The following is an 18,049-nucleotide window of genomic DNA, read 5'->3' as shown; positions in this document are numbered from 1 at the left end:
AAGAAATTGAAGAAGTTTCCCAGGAAGAAGTTGAAGAGGTGTCCCAGGAAAAGACACCTCCGTCTGAAGAGACGTAAAATACTACCTGGCTGCACAGTAGAACACATCATCAGCTTCATCATCATCATTTCTACTGTGCAGCAAATTCATCGCCATCATCATTCAAGTTTTTCTTCAACTTCTTTCGTGGTGAGTACAGTAACAATCTTTATTTTTTACTTTAATATTCTTACATTCTAAAACTGTATTTGTGCCTGTTTTATAGTTTAGTACTGTACGTACTGTATGCATTAAGTTAAAGGGAAGGTTTTAAAAGTCTACATGTTGTAACCTATCATATTTTTTTTTTTAAATTTACATTTACGTACGTAAAACAATCTCTCTCTCTCTCTCTCTCTCTCTCTCTCTCTCTCTCTCTCTCTCTCTCTCTCTCTCTCTTAAATTGATTTTTTATGTTTAAAATTTACATTTACTGTACGTACGTAAAACAATCTCTCTCTCTCTCTCTCTCTCTCTCTCTCTCTCTCTCTCTCTCTCTCTCTCTCTCTCTCTCTCTCTCTCTCTCTCATAAATTGTTTTCCTGCTTTGCTACGTACAATACTGTATGTGCTGTACAGTACTGTATGATTTTATATAGATACGGTAAATTATATTTGTAAGGTAACATATTTTGTAAATGCTTTTACTGTAAATACTGTACTGTATCATTATTTATCACTATCATCATGCGCGTTAAATGCCTTGTTTGTTCTGAGCGTTGTTGTTTACTGAGCGTACAGTACTTTATGACGCCGTCGTTTCAGGCGGCGTCATAAAGAAAAACATTTCATTTGGAAGTCCTAAGAAAAATACGTAAACTAAAACATTGGTAATAAAAAATCAACATACAGTACTGTATAATCAATATAATCAATGCAAAAACTAACCTATACATATATGTGTACACTAAATGAGTTTGTTTCTTCATTATGATCAGAGATGAACGTAAACAAAACATTGGTTGCCATTTTTTATCGTGCTTTTTAGGTGTTTAGGAAACGCATGATATAAAATCGCCTTTAATATTTGTGCCTGTTTTAGTTTAGGGTGCTGTAGTACATGCATTAAGTGTTCTGTACATTAAAGGGTGGTTTGTTAACAGTACTACATACAAGGGAAGGTTTTAAAAGTCCGAATATACATGTTAAATAAATAGGTAAATATGATGTCACTACTTCGCGGAATTTCACCTATCGCGGCCGCGTCTGGAACCTATCTACCGCGATAAACGAGGGTTCACTGTACTACATTCGTTTAACTGAACATCTTTTAGTCATTTATTAGTAATAAATGTCTATTAGAATGTAGTGCGTCCACCTTCGCCAGACAATTGTATGTATACATGCCAGAGTTCTTCAACTTACCAAAGTAAGTATCCCTCATATATTTGTATGCATCAAATAATAGATATAAGAGACGCTGATGTTATTTTAGCAAATATACAACTATGAGACTATTTGTATATTCAGTGTGTACTTATGTTTGGTCATACTATGTATGTTAACCTCAAGATCCCTTTTCTACTGTTTAGAATGACCATAGAAAAGGTTGCTATAAGGTTAAGGCACTGATTAAAAATCCACAGATACACTAATGCTCTGGTATGCTTCCATCCCGACGACATGGCTTGAGCCCAAAAAACGGATTTTGAGCGACGCGAAAAATCTATTTTTGGGTGAGATGGCCATGTCTTCCTGATGGACTCACCCATCTCTTCTAAAAGAAAAGATCTTCACAGTATACCTCCCGTGGTACTGTATCTGTAACACCACGCTCAATGCTACAAGGAATGTCCGCCGTCGTGGGAATGGCGCTGTTGTATTCCCAATAGTATTACGAGAGCGGGGAGAGCCTTTGGACGGCACCCTTTTGCCACATCCTCCTCGAAGCCAAAACGCTGTTTGGGGTGCAGATTGCTATGGAGGCATGTCAAGAATGCATCCGCTGATATTATGCGATATCCTTTGGAGAAATTTTAAGAATATTCGCGCCAGGTGTTAGAATTCTGGATACCTAAAGGTAAAATTCTCTGGGAATATCACTGTAGTACATATATCCCTTAGGAAGCTACTTTAAGGAACTTCCATCAGGCCGACATGGCCATCTCACCCAAAAATAGATTTTTCGCTTCGCTCAAAATCCGTTTATCTTGTCAACATTGTGGTTTCTCCCATGACAGCTTTTATTATAGATTTAAGCATTTATCATGTAATAATTGTCATAAAAAGGGTCATTTACAGAAGGTTTGTAAAGAAGCAAAAAGAGAGAGTGGTTATGGTATAGCTAAAGTTTCAAATCAACTGAACAGAAGGCATTTAAATGTCTTAAGCAAGATTTTGTAGATTCTAAGGTGTTAGCAAATTTTGATGGGTCATATCCCTTGATTGTTGAAGTTGATGCTTCACCCGTTGGAGTAGGATGTGTCTTATTGCAAAAGGTCCATGAGTAGAAAGACCTATTTATTTTGCCAGCAAGAAATTGAGTAGTGCTGAGATGAAATATTCACAGTTGGATAAAGAGGGACTGTCCTTGATTTTTGCTGTCAAAAGACTTGGATATTTTCTTTTGGGTAGAAAATTTATGGCTAGAACGGACCATAAACGATTGTTAGGATTGTTTGGTAAAGATAAGCCAATTCCTCAGAATGCTAATTCTAGGATACAAAGATGGGCCTTGTTACTTTCGCAATATGACTTTGATCTAGTGTATAAACCTGGAAAGGAAAATGTTATTGCCGATGCACTTAGCCGTCTTCCAGTAGAAGATGAAATTCAGACTGGGATTCCGGCCGAGTATGTAAGATTAGTGGAATTGCTGGATTTTGACGAAATTTCTTATAAGGTAATTAGTCAGTATAATAAGAAAGATAAAGTGATGTCGCAGTTAATTAATTGTCTAAGATTCGGCTGGACTAAAGAAAATAATTTGTCTCTCATGGAATATTGTAATGTTAAAGATAAATTGTCTCTTCATGATGAGGTAGTGTTATACAGGAATCGTATTATAATACCTGTAGAATTGAGGTGTAGGGTATTGACTCATTTACATAATGGCCATAATGGAATAAATGCCATGGAAGCTGACGCTAGGAAATGGGTTTGGTGGCCAAAGATTGATCAGGACCTTGCAGAGATGACAAAGAATTATGATATTTGTTTTAAGAATTATAAATCACCACCAGCTAATACGTTGTCATGGCCTAATACAGGAAAACCGTGGTCTAGGGTCCACATGGACTATGCAGGTCCTATAGATGGTAAATATTTTCTAATTGTCATTGATTCTTACAGTAAGTTCTTAGATATAAAGTTTTCTAGTTCTGCTACAATAGGTGTCACTATAAATCACCTAAGGGAAGTGTTTTCTAATTTTGGCTTGCCAGACATGATAGTGTCAGATAATGCCCCCAATTTTGTATCACAAGAATTGGAAATGTTTTTGCAAAAGAATGGTATAAAACATGTGTGTTCTGCCCCGTATCACCCATCCTCTAATGGTCTTGCAGAAAGATCTGTAAGGACATTTAAGGAGGGTTTAAGAAAATTTAAAGAGGGAGAGTATACTACTAGGGTTTCCTTTATAATTATAGAAGAACTGTACATTCGTCTACAGGAAAAGCTCCTGCAGAGATTATGTTTAATAGAAATTTTAGAGGTACTGTAGATGTAAAACTGAAAGAAAGTAAACAAAGTAAGGATAGTATTTCAAATGAAGAAAACATGTACAAAGTTGATGATGCTGTGTTTGCACGTAACTATGGTAAAGATCCACCATGGGTGGAAGGCAGAATTGTGGAAGTATTGGGGTTAAGAAATTATAAAGTGCAAGTACATTGTTCACGTAATATGATATGGAAAAGACATTCGGATCAATTGATATATAGATATTTCGGTGATTTTAATCAGTCTAATAATGAAATATTGAATAATGATTATGATGGTCCTGTTGAAAGTGAAATTGAAACTGCTAATACTGTTGTAACAAGTGTTCCTAGTGAATTAACAACCAATTCTAATATCATAGAAACAAATGATGTACCTTCAAGAGATATTATTAATGTACCTTCTAGAGATGTAAGTAATAGTTACTGTGATGAGTTACCTATACAGACTCCAGTAGTGAGAAGGTCACAAAGGAATGTAAAACCACTTGATCGTCTTAATCTATGATTAAGCGTTTTGAATTCATATAGAATTTTCAGGTTCCCTTGTTTAAAGAATTTTGATGATTTATTTTTTATACGTGATGTTTAAAGAATTTTGATGATTTATTTTTTATACGTGATGTTTAAAGAATTTTGATGATTTATTTTTTATACGTGATGTTTAAAGAATTTGATGATTTTTCTTTTATACGTGATGTTTAAAGAATTTTGATTTATTCTTTTATTTTGCAATTATTGCCAATTCTAGGGGAAAGGAATGTTATGATATAAGTGATTTAATCCTTTATTTATAATAAGGTTATCCACTTTATTGCACCTCTCTTGTTTTCATTGTACTTATACCCGCTGTTGTGTTTCGAACGTTCATATTGTTGAGCAGACCGAGCCCCCACATTCCAACAATAAACGGAAAGCCATGATTTCGTCTTCTTATTGAGTCAAACCTCTACACTGTATACAAAATTTTCATCATTTAGAATAGAAAAATGTCTTCAGAGGTGCTGGAACAGTCATTGAATCATTAACAAGTCAATTGGTAATGACAGGTGGCATGATAGGGATGTCATGACCACCTACCTGTCATAAAACACCAAACAACCATTTTTAACTTTGGCTGCTATGAATATGGACATAACATTCCACCAAATTCTTGCACACCTGCCCAACCATTTTTGAAGTCTATAATAGCACAACCTGGTAAATGATTGTAAGTGTGGGGGAAATAGATCTCCTGAGTAGCCCACTGAATTCTTGGCCCTTACAAAGGAAGTGGTGGCTCAGGGTTCTCCAGAACTGAAGGTTCTGGACCTTGGCCCAGGTACTGACAACGTTAGAGAACTCAGAGTCGAATTGTTCCATTGTGGAGGTTTGCACTTTCATTTGAGTGCTATGAACTAGGCAAAGCAGCCATGACACCAGCAGCAGAATTCACTTGCACCCAGCCAATCCAGTTAGATCCAACCTCCCATACTTTCGAGGCAGCAGAGGTTTTATGTGCTAGAATATTTTGTAATGTTGCCTCTATTCTTTGACCTGGTAGTTTCTGCCCTGTTGGGGAGCCTCATCTTGGAAAAACTTGGAAAACCTTCTTGGCGTCTGAGTTGACTTCCATGGAGGCTTCTGCAATGCTCAACTCCAAGCAGTTTCGTGGTTTGATAAGTGGTCATAGGCAATGACATATTTCACATAAAGGTTGGGGTTTTCAACCCAGAAGTACTTGGCGAAGTCCAGGAGGTTCGTACTTTCTGGTGAAAAGGCAGCGAACTTTCTAACACACCAGTCTGCAAACCAATGGGTTAACTGGAGTTTGAAAAGGAAGGGTGCTTTGGTGTCCAAATTATTGAAACAAGTTAAACCAAGGATCTTTTGCACTGAGAAATTCTTTGGTACTGGAGTTCAGGTCTCTCTTTCCGAAGAGTGAAGTTGAGGCAGCGGTGAAAAAATGGAAGACTACTTCACAGGTTTCCTTTATCTCCATGCAGTAGCCTTCAACAGTCTGGGCGTTCAAAGGTGACTGTGGTCAATCCTTTGTGGGTGTCAATGCCTAGGGAATCTGCAAGAAGGTCTTTCCTAAGCTCTGACTAAGACACCCACCAATTTCTCTCAATCAGAAGGAGCCTGTTCTTGCACAGCCTTTTCTAGGCCTCCAACCTGGCCAAGTCAGGAAAAAAGGAAGAGAGGAATATTGAGGTTTATGTTCCTAAGATTTCCCCTCATACCATTAGGTAACCTGGAATTGACACAGGGCTGAGCTGTTGGTAGTGACATAGGGCTGAGCTTTTGGTAGTGACACAGGGCCGAGCTGTTGGCAGAGATTGTTCTTCAGGATGGGTATTTGCTACATTCTACAGAATGCCAGCCATTTTATCTTGAAGACCAATAGCATTGTCGACTATCAATCATCTCGGAAGTACCTCCACTTCTTTCTTAACGGCGTAGTGTATCAGCTCAAGAATCTGTGTTTCCAACTGTGCACTGCTCCCTAAGTGTTCACTCACATATTTGTTCTGGTGTCCACTTAGGCTATTCACATTGGATATGTCTCGTGGTGTTTCTTTACAAATGGTTGACCCTGGCCTCCTCCTAGAGGCAGTTGTTAGAAGATCAAGATTGTCTGCTCTCCTTTTTTCTTGATCTTGATATCAAGATAATTTGGGAAATGTTTATTTAATCTTACAAATATGCAGAGGTTGATGATTCTAGGCATTCTAAGAGGCATGATAATAGCAAATCCTTCCAACAGACAGTCACATCAGAATGCTCAGAGAGGTAACCCAGTTGTTTCTGTCCAAGACTGCACTTATAGGTCGATTTTAGGGTTTTAGCCTATTGGAAATGTCCCTGTATGACAATCTGTTGGACAGGAATTCAAGACCCACTCAAGCTTGAGCTTCTAGTAGTATCTGTAACATCACCATCCTTGTGGGCTAGGGATGCAATGTTTGTGAGAGAATATAGGTCTACATGCTGAGTCATCTGCAGCCATTGCCTGTCCCTCCCTGGCCCTAGCTTGATAGAGATGAGGCTTGTGTGGTGATCACATGTACTGTATATATGGTCAGTTTCTTCGGCATTGTCCTGTCTCTAGGCCAGTGTCCTGTCCATTGCCTCTAATTATTACCGAGGGACCTTTAAACTTCTGAAATATTTTTTTAGTCACCTTTCCTCATCAGAGAAGCCCCTTCCTTACGGGAGTCTCCATCAGAGACCTCTTCAGTGGTGTTTGAAGGACCACTGGGCAACCTCTAGGGAACCTCCAGTCCATCCTGTTCCAGTAGCACAGGAGGTACAGGTGATCTTACTTGGTAGTTAGAAGAAGAAAACCTAAATAGGGGAGTCTCGCTTAACTTCTGTCTTTGGTCACGCAACTGTTCTCAAATGCATCAAAGAAAGATTGAAAGCCCACCTGGGCAACCTGGTTGCCTAAGAGTTGTGGTCAGCAGAAGAGCAGCATCTGCACATCAACATCCTGGGAATGCAAGAAGTATTTTTTACACTACAAACATTCCAAGAACATTTGATCAGACATTCAGCAGTAATGATGAGCAAAAACAGTATCATAGTAGCTTATATCAAGCACCAAGGAGGCCCAGTATCACTTCTCACTTTCAATTTGGTGAAGCAGATGCACATGTGGGTGGTGAGCCACACACTGGAGCTGGCAGCCAGGTACATCGTGGGCAAGTGGTATGTACTAGTGAACTCTCATTTGGCAGTAGCAGGTCGTGGGGTCAGAGTGGTCCTAACATATTTGCATAGCAGAAAGACTTCTTACCTTGTGGGCTTCACCAGGAATAAACCAGTTGGCCACACGGCTAAATGGAAAACTCCTGGTATTCTGTTCCCATGTTCCAGACCCATGGGCAGTGTTCCAGGATGCTATCCAAAACCCATGGGATCATCTGGACACTTATACCTTTCCCCTCAGAATAATTTACTAGCCAATCAATTATGTATTTATCATGCTAGAGCTCAAGATAACCATGGATACCCTCAGATGGCCAAAAGCTGAGTGTTATCCTAATCTGTTATATCAAGTGATCGTGGTCCCAAGAGATCTACCCCCTCTAAGCACTTCTCTGTCAGCTGCACCTTCAGAGGTACCATCAATCCTTGAAGTTACTCTTGCTGGTTGAGGACTATACAGCATTTCCTCTAAGCAAAAAATTTTGTGCAAGATTGTACAGATGTTTAGGTACCTGTGTAGGTTCTCTGCACCTGCCTATAACCCTAGTTGGAACAGCAGAGTGCTATAAGCCCAGGGGCTCCAACAAGGAAAATAGCCCAGTGAGGAAAGGAAATAAGAAAACTACAAGGAAAGTAATTAAGATGAAAATATTTTATGTTTATAACTTATGCCATGTTGTTTATATATATTACAATATACATGGCTGAATGATATTTCTTTTGTTTCTTGAAAATACTTTACATTTTTGTTTTCCTTATGAGGTTAGTTGTATTTACAGATAGAAATTTTATCAATAATAAAGGTTTCATACTCATTTCTATATATTTTAATACTTATTATATTGCTAGACTGTTATAATTTATAGTAACGCATATTTTCATCATCCTATCTTTTGATTCATTCATTTTCATTCCTATGTTGTAGGTTTTTGTTTACCATAAATATATAGTATATATAGCTTTCTTTTATTGTAGTTTTTCTTAAATTATTTTTTTTGCTGTTCGTGTAGCACGAAGTTATAATGTGATGCATGCCATTCATGAAGATGGCTCTGCATTCTGCAGAGTTCATGCGTAAACTGCTGGCTGTCACAATATACTGTAGTTACACTGGCCCAGTGAACATATGGAGTGGCCATTTTCCCGCTCACTGGATTGCTTCATGATTTATTTAGGGCGCTATTTAACATTAGATCCAAGATGAACTTAGTCTTGGTGATATCATTTTGCCCTAGATTTTTATATTCTTTATTCAATGTGTTTTAACACATAAAAAGCTGAGTACTGAATTAGAAATAAACCAATAAAAATAGAGGAAATAATAAAAACCAGAGAAAAAGAGTGATAGCGGCAGAGATAGGGCTACATAGAATGGAGAGAGAATGAGCTAGAGAGGGTGCATCTCATGTAATATCATTATCTGAAACAAAAATCTATTAAGAAAAAAACTTCAGCGCATTTAATTTAGGTTTGGCTGATTTTTTCCCGATGTTTTATTTTGAGATTTTTTTTTCATCTAAAATGGAGCTGTTTACCATCTATGCCTGCCTATTTGCTATACTCTTGACTGGGATTGGGTAACATCACTGGTACTAAAGATTAAAATTTCTAGTTTATACAGTATATATGAAAGATTGAAAAAAAAAAATCATAAAATGGCTAGGTTAAGTATAATTTGGAAATCAAATCGCCTGAAATTACATATAAAATTCAGGCTATATATCAGTTTAGTGAGATCGGTGTTACTGTATGGACTTGAGTTGTGGTATGACAATGAAACAATATCCAACAGATTTTATCTATTTGAGAACAAAGCCCTCATAAGAATTTGGGGAGTTAAATGGCAGGATAGGACTAGAAATGAAACTATAAGAGAGATTACGCGAGTGCCATATGTGGATGAGATCATTGTGAGGGCCAGATGGAGATGGTTTGGGCATGCTCTTTGCACTCCTCAAGAGAGATTAGTTCACCAAACTTTCAACTGGGCTCCACAAGGCACTAGAAGAGTTGGAAGACCCATTCCTACATGACTAAGGAATATGAAGCGTGAAGTAGGAAAGGATGAATGGTGAATTATTGATTTAAAAGCTCAAGATAGAGACGACTGATGAAATCTAACCAGACCCTTTGCGTCAATAGCCGTGGGAGGAGATGATGATGAGGATATTATTTATTAGCTAACCAGGCTGTAATTCTCATCAATATAGTGTAATATGGGTGACAAGGTTTAAGACTTCCCTGATTCCACGTTAGCCATAAGTGTAATAGTTGAGAAAAACCGGTGGATATATCATTGCCATTAATATTTTACTTCAATTACTACGACAGATGGTAGTTAAACATTTAGCCCTTTTCGCTGGCTTTGCATCAGCCTCAAACACCAGTCATCCAGATATGGGTTAATTGGGATTCTCTATCACACCTGGACTGAACATGATGTATTTTCAAGGTTTCCTTGTTATCTTATATATTTAATTTTCATTGATATTTCATTTTATGTTTAGTACCCTAGTTTCCTTCACTACTGCTAGACCCATTGACATGCTGACTGTACATATAATGAATTTTAGCTATAATTTCTCATTGATAATGAGTAAATCCTGAAAACATACACGGGAGCACCTTGGTGGAATACAAAAAAATTATGAAAATTAAATCTTCGAGAAACACTTTGGTATAGTAATTTACATTTAAATGATTGGTAAATCTTTAAAGCTATCATTCTGTAGAATATATAGTAAATCTGATTTTTATATTTTGCAGTGAAGTGTATATTTAATTGTTTCTTTTCTACTCCCCAGGGATTGAGATGGAGTTGCTCGTTGTTGTATGGTGTTTTGAGAGAAAAACGATATTTGGCAGCTAGTGTATTAAGATTTTTCAATATTCAAGTAAGTATATTTTGTGATAGATCGTTGAAGTTAATCATAAATTTTATCATTAAAGGCCAATGAATTTTCTTATTTGATTAAAATATATTTATTGAAAGTTCATTTAAACTCATCTTGCGTAGATCTTCCATATTCATGGTTGATACCACTATTCTGAATGAAAGTCACGGTGACTTGTAAGGATCATCTGTTGAACACCCAGAAGGATAAGTATATATATATATATATATATATATATATATATATATATATATATACACATACATATATATATATATATATATATATATATATATGTATATATAGATATATATATATATATATATATATATATACATATATATATATATATATATATATATATATATATATATATATATATATATATGGAGAATTTTTTATGGTGTGTTCTGAGTGGGAACTTAGTCCGGGAAAGTCTCCTTATAACAGTTACATAAAGTTCAACAGGGGAGGATATGAGCACTTACTCTCGGGGCACAGACACCCTGCTAATACTTTACTGTCACAATTCACTAACCATCACTCTTTAAATACAAAAGGGGGAAATTTTACTGTCCAGAGGCCGGAGTACTCCACACGTAGAATATATATGTAATTTATGGCCTACTCTAGCTTTGTCAGGTCTATAGTCATCTCATTCTCAGGCTCTGTTCCGGCTCCGTCCCAGCTACCCCAATGAGATGCTGGACAGGTATTTTACGTTAAGGTAATTAGACAAAATCCAAAATGGGAGCAGTAATGTAAAGTAGTTTAAAAGTTTAAAGATAAGGATCTTTACCTTCGAAGCAAATATATTAATGCAAAGTTCCTCGCTGTTACCACCTATAGACTTACTTAGATTTTACTCTTTAAATATTCCCAGTGTAAACTAGATAAATGAGGGAGCAAAAATACTAAGGAGGTTTAATTAACCTAATATTGATTTATTCACAAATTTACATCAAAAGAAAACGGACATCTTAACAGCACAAAAAATGGTATCAAAAGAAATGCAATTCAAATAATGAAAAATGGTTGATTAGACACGTGGTCTGCAATAATGAATAATCAAAATTGGGTCGGACACGTGGCCCATGTGACCCAGAGACTGTGTTAGTCTCAAAAGGCAAAAAATTGTATAGAAAAAAATATATACACACAATCCCACCACACACAGTCCGAATATTGTAATTAGCCAGGTTCCCTATCAAGTTAAAATTAGTCTAAGCTAAATAATGGGAGAATAACTATGGCCATTGATGTAGTACCTGCACTCCTTTGAAGATTAGTCCTATGCCCGTGATAGCTGTTGACCTGGTTGTCGCACTAATTGGCACGTTGCACTCTTGCCTGGCTCACCCCAAGAATCCTCGCTTTGGCTACAACTATGGTATACCAGGGTCCTCTTCTTCTCAATCTCTCCGACCGGCAGCAATCTGTTGTGAGTCGAGTTTTGGGAGAGAGAGGGGGGGGGTGAGCCAGAGGTGCCCGGGTTCACTGATTAGGCAGGTCAGTCATCCAGGCCGTCTTCTGATTGAATGGGCTTGACACTAAGGTCGAGGAGATCACCTGGCTTCACCTTTCCAGACAGGTGAGGAGCTTGATGCGCACGGTAATCCATTGGGGGTGCCATATCGGGACTTCAGGACAGGGCAATATATTGTTGCAAGGAGTGCAGAGGAGGCAGGATTTTGTACTAAATACTTTAGAGAAATCTTGCTGCTCTAAGGGAGTTTATATATACAATAATCCTACCTATTCTGGCTTGCTAAAAATTAATAGTTTAAATGATTAATCAGCAATGGACTGGTGCGATGGGCATACATCTTAAAATTAACAAACCTTAATTGGTATTGAGAAATATAAGATGCATTAATTTAGCATTATTGGAATTTGTATTAAAAATGCAGTTTAGGAATTTAATCTCGACCCACGTAGTTTAAGGAAAGAACCAACATACGCCGGGGTTACACTAAGGCCCTCTGTGGCGTATCTACGCTATGACGTCACTAGCATGGCGTGCGCCACTGTCAACAAGTTTAGGTTTAGATTAGTCCTCCCTATATTCGTTAAAGAAAACTAGATGTAGGAGAGAATGTTTAAGGGGTAGCTATAGTATTAGTAGAAGAGAGCTAAAAATACGATTAAAAGAAGAAGAGTGAAGAAAATTCTTCACACCCTGGGTATAAAGGGGAGAAAAAAGGAAGAGGGGTTAGTTCCGGCAAATGTGATTCAACTACTTGTTATTATGAGAGAGATAAGCTTACTGGCTGAATGAAGAGTGAAGTCGTTCTTCACATCAACGTCCGTTTAAAGTTAACAAAATGCTGTTAACGTTAATTGAAATCAATTGAGTCAAAAGTTATGCTTTCACGTGAATTTGGGGAGTATTGAACCACGCAGGCAATGCTTCACGGAAGCGTTAAGTTAAGCATATGATCAGTTTTAACTTTAAACGTACGATGCAATAATAACAGAACGATTAAAAGTACTCAATTCTTCCCACCCTAGGGGTACGGATAGAGCAAACAAAACGTAAGCCAATAACGGTCGAGTTCAGCAACAAGTCCGGCCCATGACAAATAAAAAATTATGGGGGTGAATCCCAATCCCGGTCTGACACCCAACGTTTTACATGAAATGTCTTTACATATAAAATGACTGGCGTGACGAAAGCTTTGAATTCGTCGCCTGACAAAAGGGGAAAAGTTGCATCCTTCTCGGCGTCAAAAAGTGAAAAGATTTGACACTAGCTTGAAAGACAAACCGAGACAAACTAGGTTTATGGGAACATCGTATTTCTGACTGTGAAAGTTTTGGATGTCGGTTTTAAGAAAAACGTTTGCAAGGGGAGCAATTAAAGGAAAAGTTATATTCAGCACGAGCTGAAGGATGTCAGGGGGATTATAATAAAATGACAAATTGTCAAGGCAAGAATTAAATTTACGTTTTAAAGTTAAAACATGGGATTGACCGAAAAAATGCTGCTGAATGACTTGGCAAAAATAATAAAGGCTTGCAGTTGCGCCATATAAGATTGAATGAAAATAATGAATGGTGTTCATGGTACCGTTATCCTCAAGCAAGGTGAATCGTAAACAGACTCTAAGCTCCGGTGCTAGGTCTACCTGTGTGACCTTCGCTAAATCCGCCGTCAGTGCACAAGGTTCCTTTCTGACTGCTAAGGTCTTAACATTGTGATCACGCGGCTCTTTCTGAGGGCGGGTTTTAAATCCTAACGGGGATGTTCTAGCGTCAACACGGATTGGAGCGGAAGTTACGGGCTTAAGAACTGGACAGTCAGGCAACGTGAGCACTGGTCCATGGGATGGTACGACTTTAATGATTGAATCTACAACCGGTACAGGCCTCTGCTGGCCATCACGCACACGGTTAGGTTGAGTGGTATTTGCGCTACCACGAGGGGGGTCCATTTTAAGACAATGAATGGTTTCTCCTCCGGGACGAACTGTCACCGGCGGCAAAGACAAAGGGGGCTGAGGGCGATCAAACGCTGGCGGCTTAAGGTTCGGAGATGAGGACGGAGCACGTGGGACTGACACAAACTCACTAATCGTATGCCGTGTTGGCAACATAGTACTGGAATGTGAAGATTGAACAGGTTGAGGAATTGAGACAAAATTATGAGCATTGTGCTTGACTGCTGATATATTAGAAGTAACAATTAGGGGACTATTAATAGCGTTCACAACAGGACGTGTCACTGAAGGTGTTGCCTTTGAAAAAGAATTAGATTGATTAGGTTTGATAGTTAAATTAGGATGAGCCATGAGGCTACTAAAAGCAATCTCAATTTTACTTGAACAGGCAGCAAGCACTGGATAATTTAATTTAACAATGGGATGGTCGTAATGACGTCTCCAAAAATTCTTGTAGTTGCAAAGTTCGTCTTTTACTTTACCAATAAGGGTTTTAAAATGACTTACGGCTTCTGGACCCATGCTGGGAAAATCCACAGAAGCCAGGGCATGAAGTGCTAGGTCTGCGTCCTCACAAACAAAGGTGAGTGTTAATTCCTGTTCCTTAAGCCTAGCGTTAATCTCCTCGGGGCTAAGCGTTTCCGCCTTAGGCGGTGGAAGGTTGTTTACGTTAAACATGAAGTCCGCCATCTTGGAATGACCACGTTTGATGAACGGATTCGTAAAAGCAAATAAGGGGTAACTGAATTTCAAAAGATCATGAAAATGAAACTTTACAAATTTAATAGCATGGTAATTGAACATTTAAATTTACTCATGATGAGAAAAAATGGTTAAATGACAACACAAAGGTAAATAACAAAACTACTTTAAAATTCAAATTGACTGGGGCCTAACAAAGCAGACGATGCCCAGGTCACGTGACGTTAAACACTTTACTAAAATGAATTATATACGCACGTGGCGATACTGACTAATTAATTTACTTTAAAGTAGAACATATTAGAAAGCACATGGGCTTATGAATGCAAAGATTCAAGTTAAAAGTTAAAATAACAGGTCGAGGCTGACACTGTTGTGACGATTTCACAATTACGGGCACACTAAGGCAGCCACTGATCTATTCAAAATGTAGATAGGCGCACAAGGCAACGACTTTAAAGTGCACTCTCGTGGAGGCTAAACAAATATAAAATTTCCCTCACATGGAGGTAAATCAAAAATATCCTCGCTAAAGGAAATTAAATGAACTACACGCAGTAATTTACTTACGGTAGCAAACAATTACGCACCCTTAGTTTGGGCTGTAAACAAGATCCGCTACTCGGAACAAACACGTGGAATGAAACGGACTTGGTGTTATTAAGTTTCTACGTTACTCGTAAGAAGACTTAAAATTATGTTGCGCCAATTCGCTCTTTAGGACAAGGACACGTGCTAGGTATACGGGAAACGTTAGTTAGAAAAGTTAAGGTTGGTTAGGGAAGGTAAACAAAACAAAGGAAGGTAGACCAAGGTACAAAATGTTACAAATTAGATGCTTAGCTAGCAAAATTAGTTGACAGGATGAGTACACCGGCGATCTAGCTGAGCAGTAAACACGGGCGTCTGAACAACAAAAAACCTTAGTTCAAGTAGCTTAGAACTTTCTGGTATAAGTGGATTCCGCCACAACACGTGGGTGAACGGATCCGAGATAAAGCGAAGTTCCTACGACAAATTCTAGTCTTTCTGTAGAGGACATTCAAGCAACAAATTAACCTGGTTACGTAGCTCTTTCCTTAAACACGTGGTCGATACAAAAACATCATAATGATTACAAATTTCTCTTCCCAATTAAAGTCTGGGCATTACACATTCGACAAACTGGCTGTGTGTGTGTGGGTAAGTGATATAGCGAGTTACTATATGCTTAATCAAGCTGATTAATTACGTTAATGCTTCACAAGTCAAAGGTAAAAGATCCGGTTCGAAGGACCACTCTGTGTGGAGAATTTTTTATGGTGTGTTCTGAGTGGGAACTTAGTCCGGGAAAGTCTCCTTATAACAGTTACATAAAGTTCAACAGGGGAGGATATGAGCACTTATTCTCGGGGCACAGACACCCTGCTAATACTTTACTGTCACAATTCACTAACCATCACTCTTTAAATACAAAAGGGGGAAATTTTACTGTCCAGAGGCCGGAGTACTCCACACGTAGAATATATATGTAATTTATGGCCTACTCTAGCTTTGTCAGGTCTATAGTCATCTCATTCTCAGGCTCTGTTCCGGCTCCGTCCCAGCTACCCCAATGAGATGCTGGACAGGTATTTTACGTTAAGGTAATTAGACAAAATCCAAAATGGGAGCAGTAATGTAAAGTAGTTTAAAAGTTTAAAGATAAGGATCTTTACCTTCGAAGCAAATATATTAATGCAAAGTTCCTCGCTGTTACCACCTATAGACTTACTTAGATTTTACTCTTTAAATATTCCCAGTTTAAACATTAGATAAATGAGGGAGCAAAAATACTAAGGAGGTTTAATTAACCTAATATTGATTTATTCACAAATTTACATCAAAAGAAAACGGACATCTTAACAGCACAAAAAATGGTATCAAAAGAAATGCAATTCAAATAATGAAAAAGGGTTGATTAGACACGTGGTCTGCAATAATGAATAATCAAAATTGGGTCGGACACGTGGCCCATGTGACCCAGAGACTGTTAGTCTCAAAAGGCAAAAAATTGTATAGAAAAAAATATATACACACAATCCCACCGCACACAGTCCGAATATTGTAATTAGCCAGGTTCCCTATCAAGTTAAAATTAGTCTAAGCTAAATAATGGGAGAATAACTATGGCCATTGATGTAGTACCTGCACTCCTTTGAAGATTAGTCCTATGCCCGTGATAGCTGTTGACCTGGTTGTCGCACTAATTGGCACGTTGCACTCTTGCCTGGCTCACCCCAAGAATCCTCGCTTTGGCTGCAACTATGGTATACCAGGGTCCTCTTCTTCTCAATCTCTCCGACCGGCAGCAATCTGTTGTGAGTCGAGTTTTGGGAGAGAGGGGGGGGGGGGGTGAGCCAGAGGTGCCCGGGTTCACTGATTAGGCAGGTCAGTCATCCAGGCCGGCTTCTGATTGAATGGGCTTGACACTAAGGTCGAGGAGATCACCTGGCTTCACCTTTCCAGACAGGTGAGGAGCTTGATGCGCACGGTAATCCATTGGGGGTGCCATATTGGGACTTCAGGACAGGGCAGTATATTGTTGCAAGGAGTGCAGAGGAGGCAGGATTTTGTACTAAATACTTTAGAGAAATCTTGCTGCTCTAAGGGAGTTTATATATACAATAATCCTACCTATTCTGGCTTGCTAAAAATTAATAGTTTAAATGATTAATCAGCAATGGACTGGTGCGATGGACATACATCTTAAAATTAACAAACCTTAATTGGTATTGAGAAATATAAGATGCATTAATTTAGCATTATTGGAATTTTTATCAAAAATGCAGTTTAGGAATTTAATCTCGACCCACGTAGTTTAAGGAAAGAAGCAACATACGCCGGGGTTACACTAAGGCCCTCTGTGGCGTATCTACGCTATGACGTCACTAGCATGGCGTGCGCCACTCTCAACAAGTTTAGGTTTAGATTAGTCCTCCCTATATTCGTTAAAGAAAACTAGATGTAGGAGAGAATGTTTAAGGGGTAGCTATAGTATTAGTAGAAGAGAGCTAAAAATACGATTAAAAGAAGAAGAGTGAAGAAAATTCTTCACAATATATATATATATATATATATATATATATATATATATATATATATATATATATATATATATATATAAGCTCAATAACAAATCTCTCTGCTACCCTAGTAACTCAGTAATGAGTCTCCTATTACAATGTTTCTAAATTGGTGTACTGAGGATGATTTTCTTTCAAAGCACTTATGTTACATGATTGCTATTGCAGCCCATCTAATTTGCCAGATACGATTTAGGTATGTGTTATTACCCGGCTTGACTAAATGAAGCCAACCCCCCTCCCCACTCCAGTCCATGAGTGTGTACTGTGTATGAAAGGGGGGGGGGGGTGAGTACGGGTATGATATGATGCAAATGGGTATAGGAAAGATATGGAATAGATATGTGTAAGAAGTAAGGTCTCTAAAGGGGTAGGGAAAATAGGGGTTAAGTCAGTCCCAGTCACTGTCACAGAAGCAGCCTGCACTAACTGCATAGACCATGCTGTCTAACATCATGATGCCATTAAATATTGGTCTTTGTCTGCCCAAAGTTTAAGCTACTTAGGAAAACTATAGCC

General features: G+C 38.2%; 1 protein-coding gene across 4 annotated transcripts in view; it reads left to right on the top strand.

The window, feature by feature from the left end:
- Positions 1–18,049, top strand: part of LOC137626633 (putative glycerol kinase 5) — a 512,079-nt gene that overhangs the window by 221,658 nt on the left and 272,372 nt on the right. For all 4 annotated transcript variants that reach the window (XM_068357673.1, XM_068357669.1, XM_068357663.1 and 1 more), the window contains exon 5: positions 10,195–10,284. In XM_068357673.1, the coding sequence (XP_068213774.1) occupies positions 10,195–10,284 (90 nt within the window). The remainder of the gene's footprint in view (positions 1–10,194; positions 10,285–18,049) is intronic.

The sequence above is a fragment of the Palaemon carinicauda genome, chromosome 2 (genome assembly GCF_036898095.1).
Source record: "Palaemon carinicauda isolate YSFRI2023 chromosome 2, ASM3689809v2, whole genome shotgun sequence".
Taxonomy (NCBI): Eukaryota; Metazoa; Arthropoda; class Malacostraca; order Decapoda; family Palaemonidae; genus Palaemon; species Palaemon carinicauda.
The sequence above is the reverse complement of the archived record's forward strand: the minus strand, read 5'-3'. Positions and strand labels throughout refer to the sequence as shown.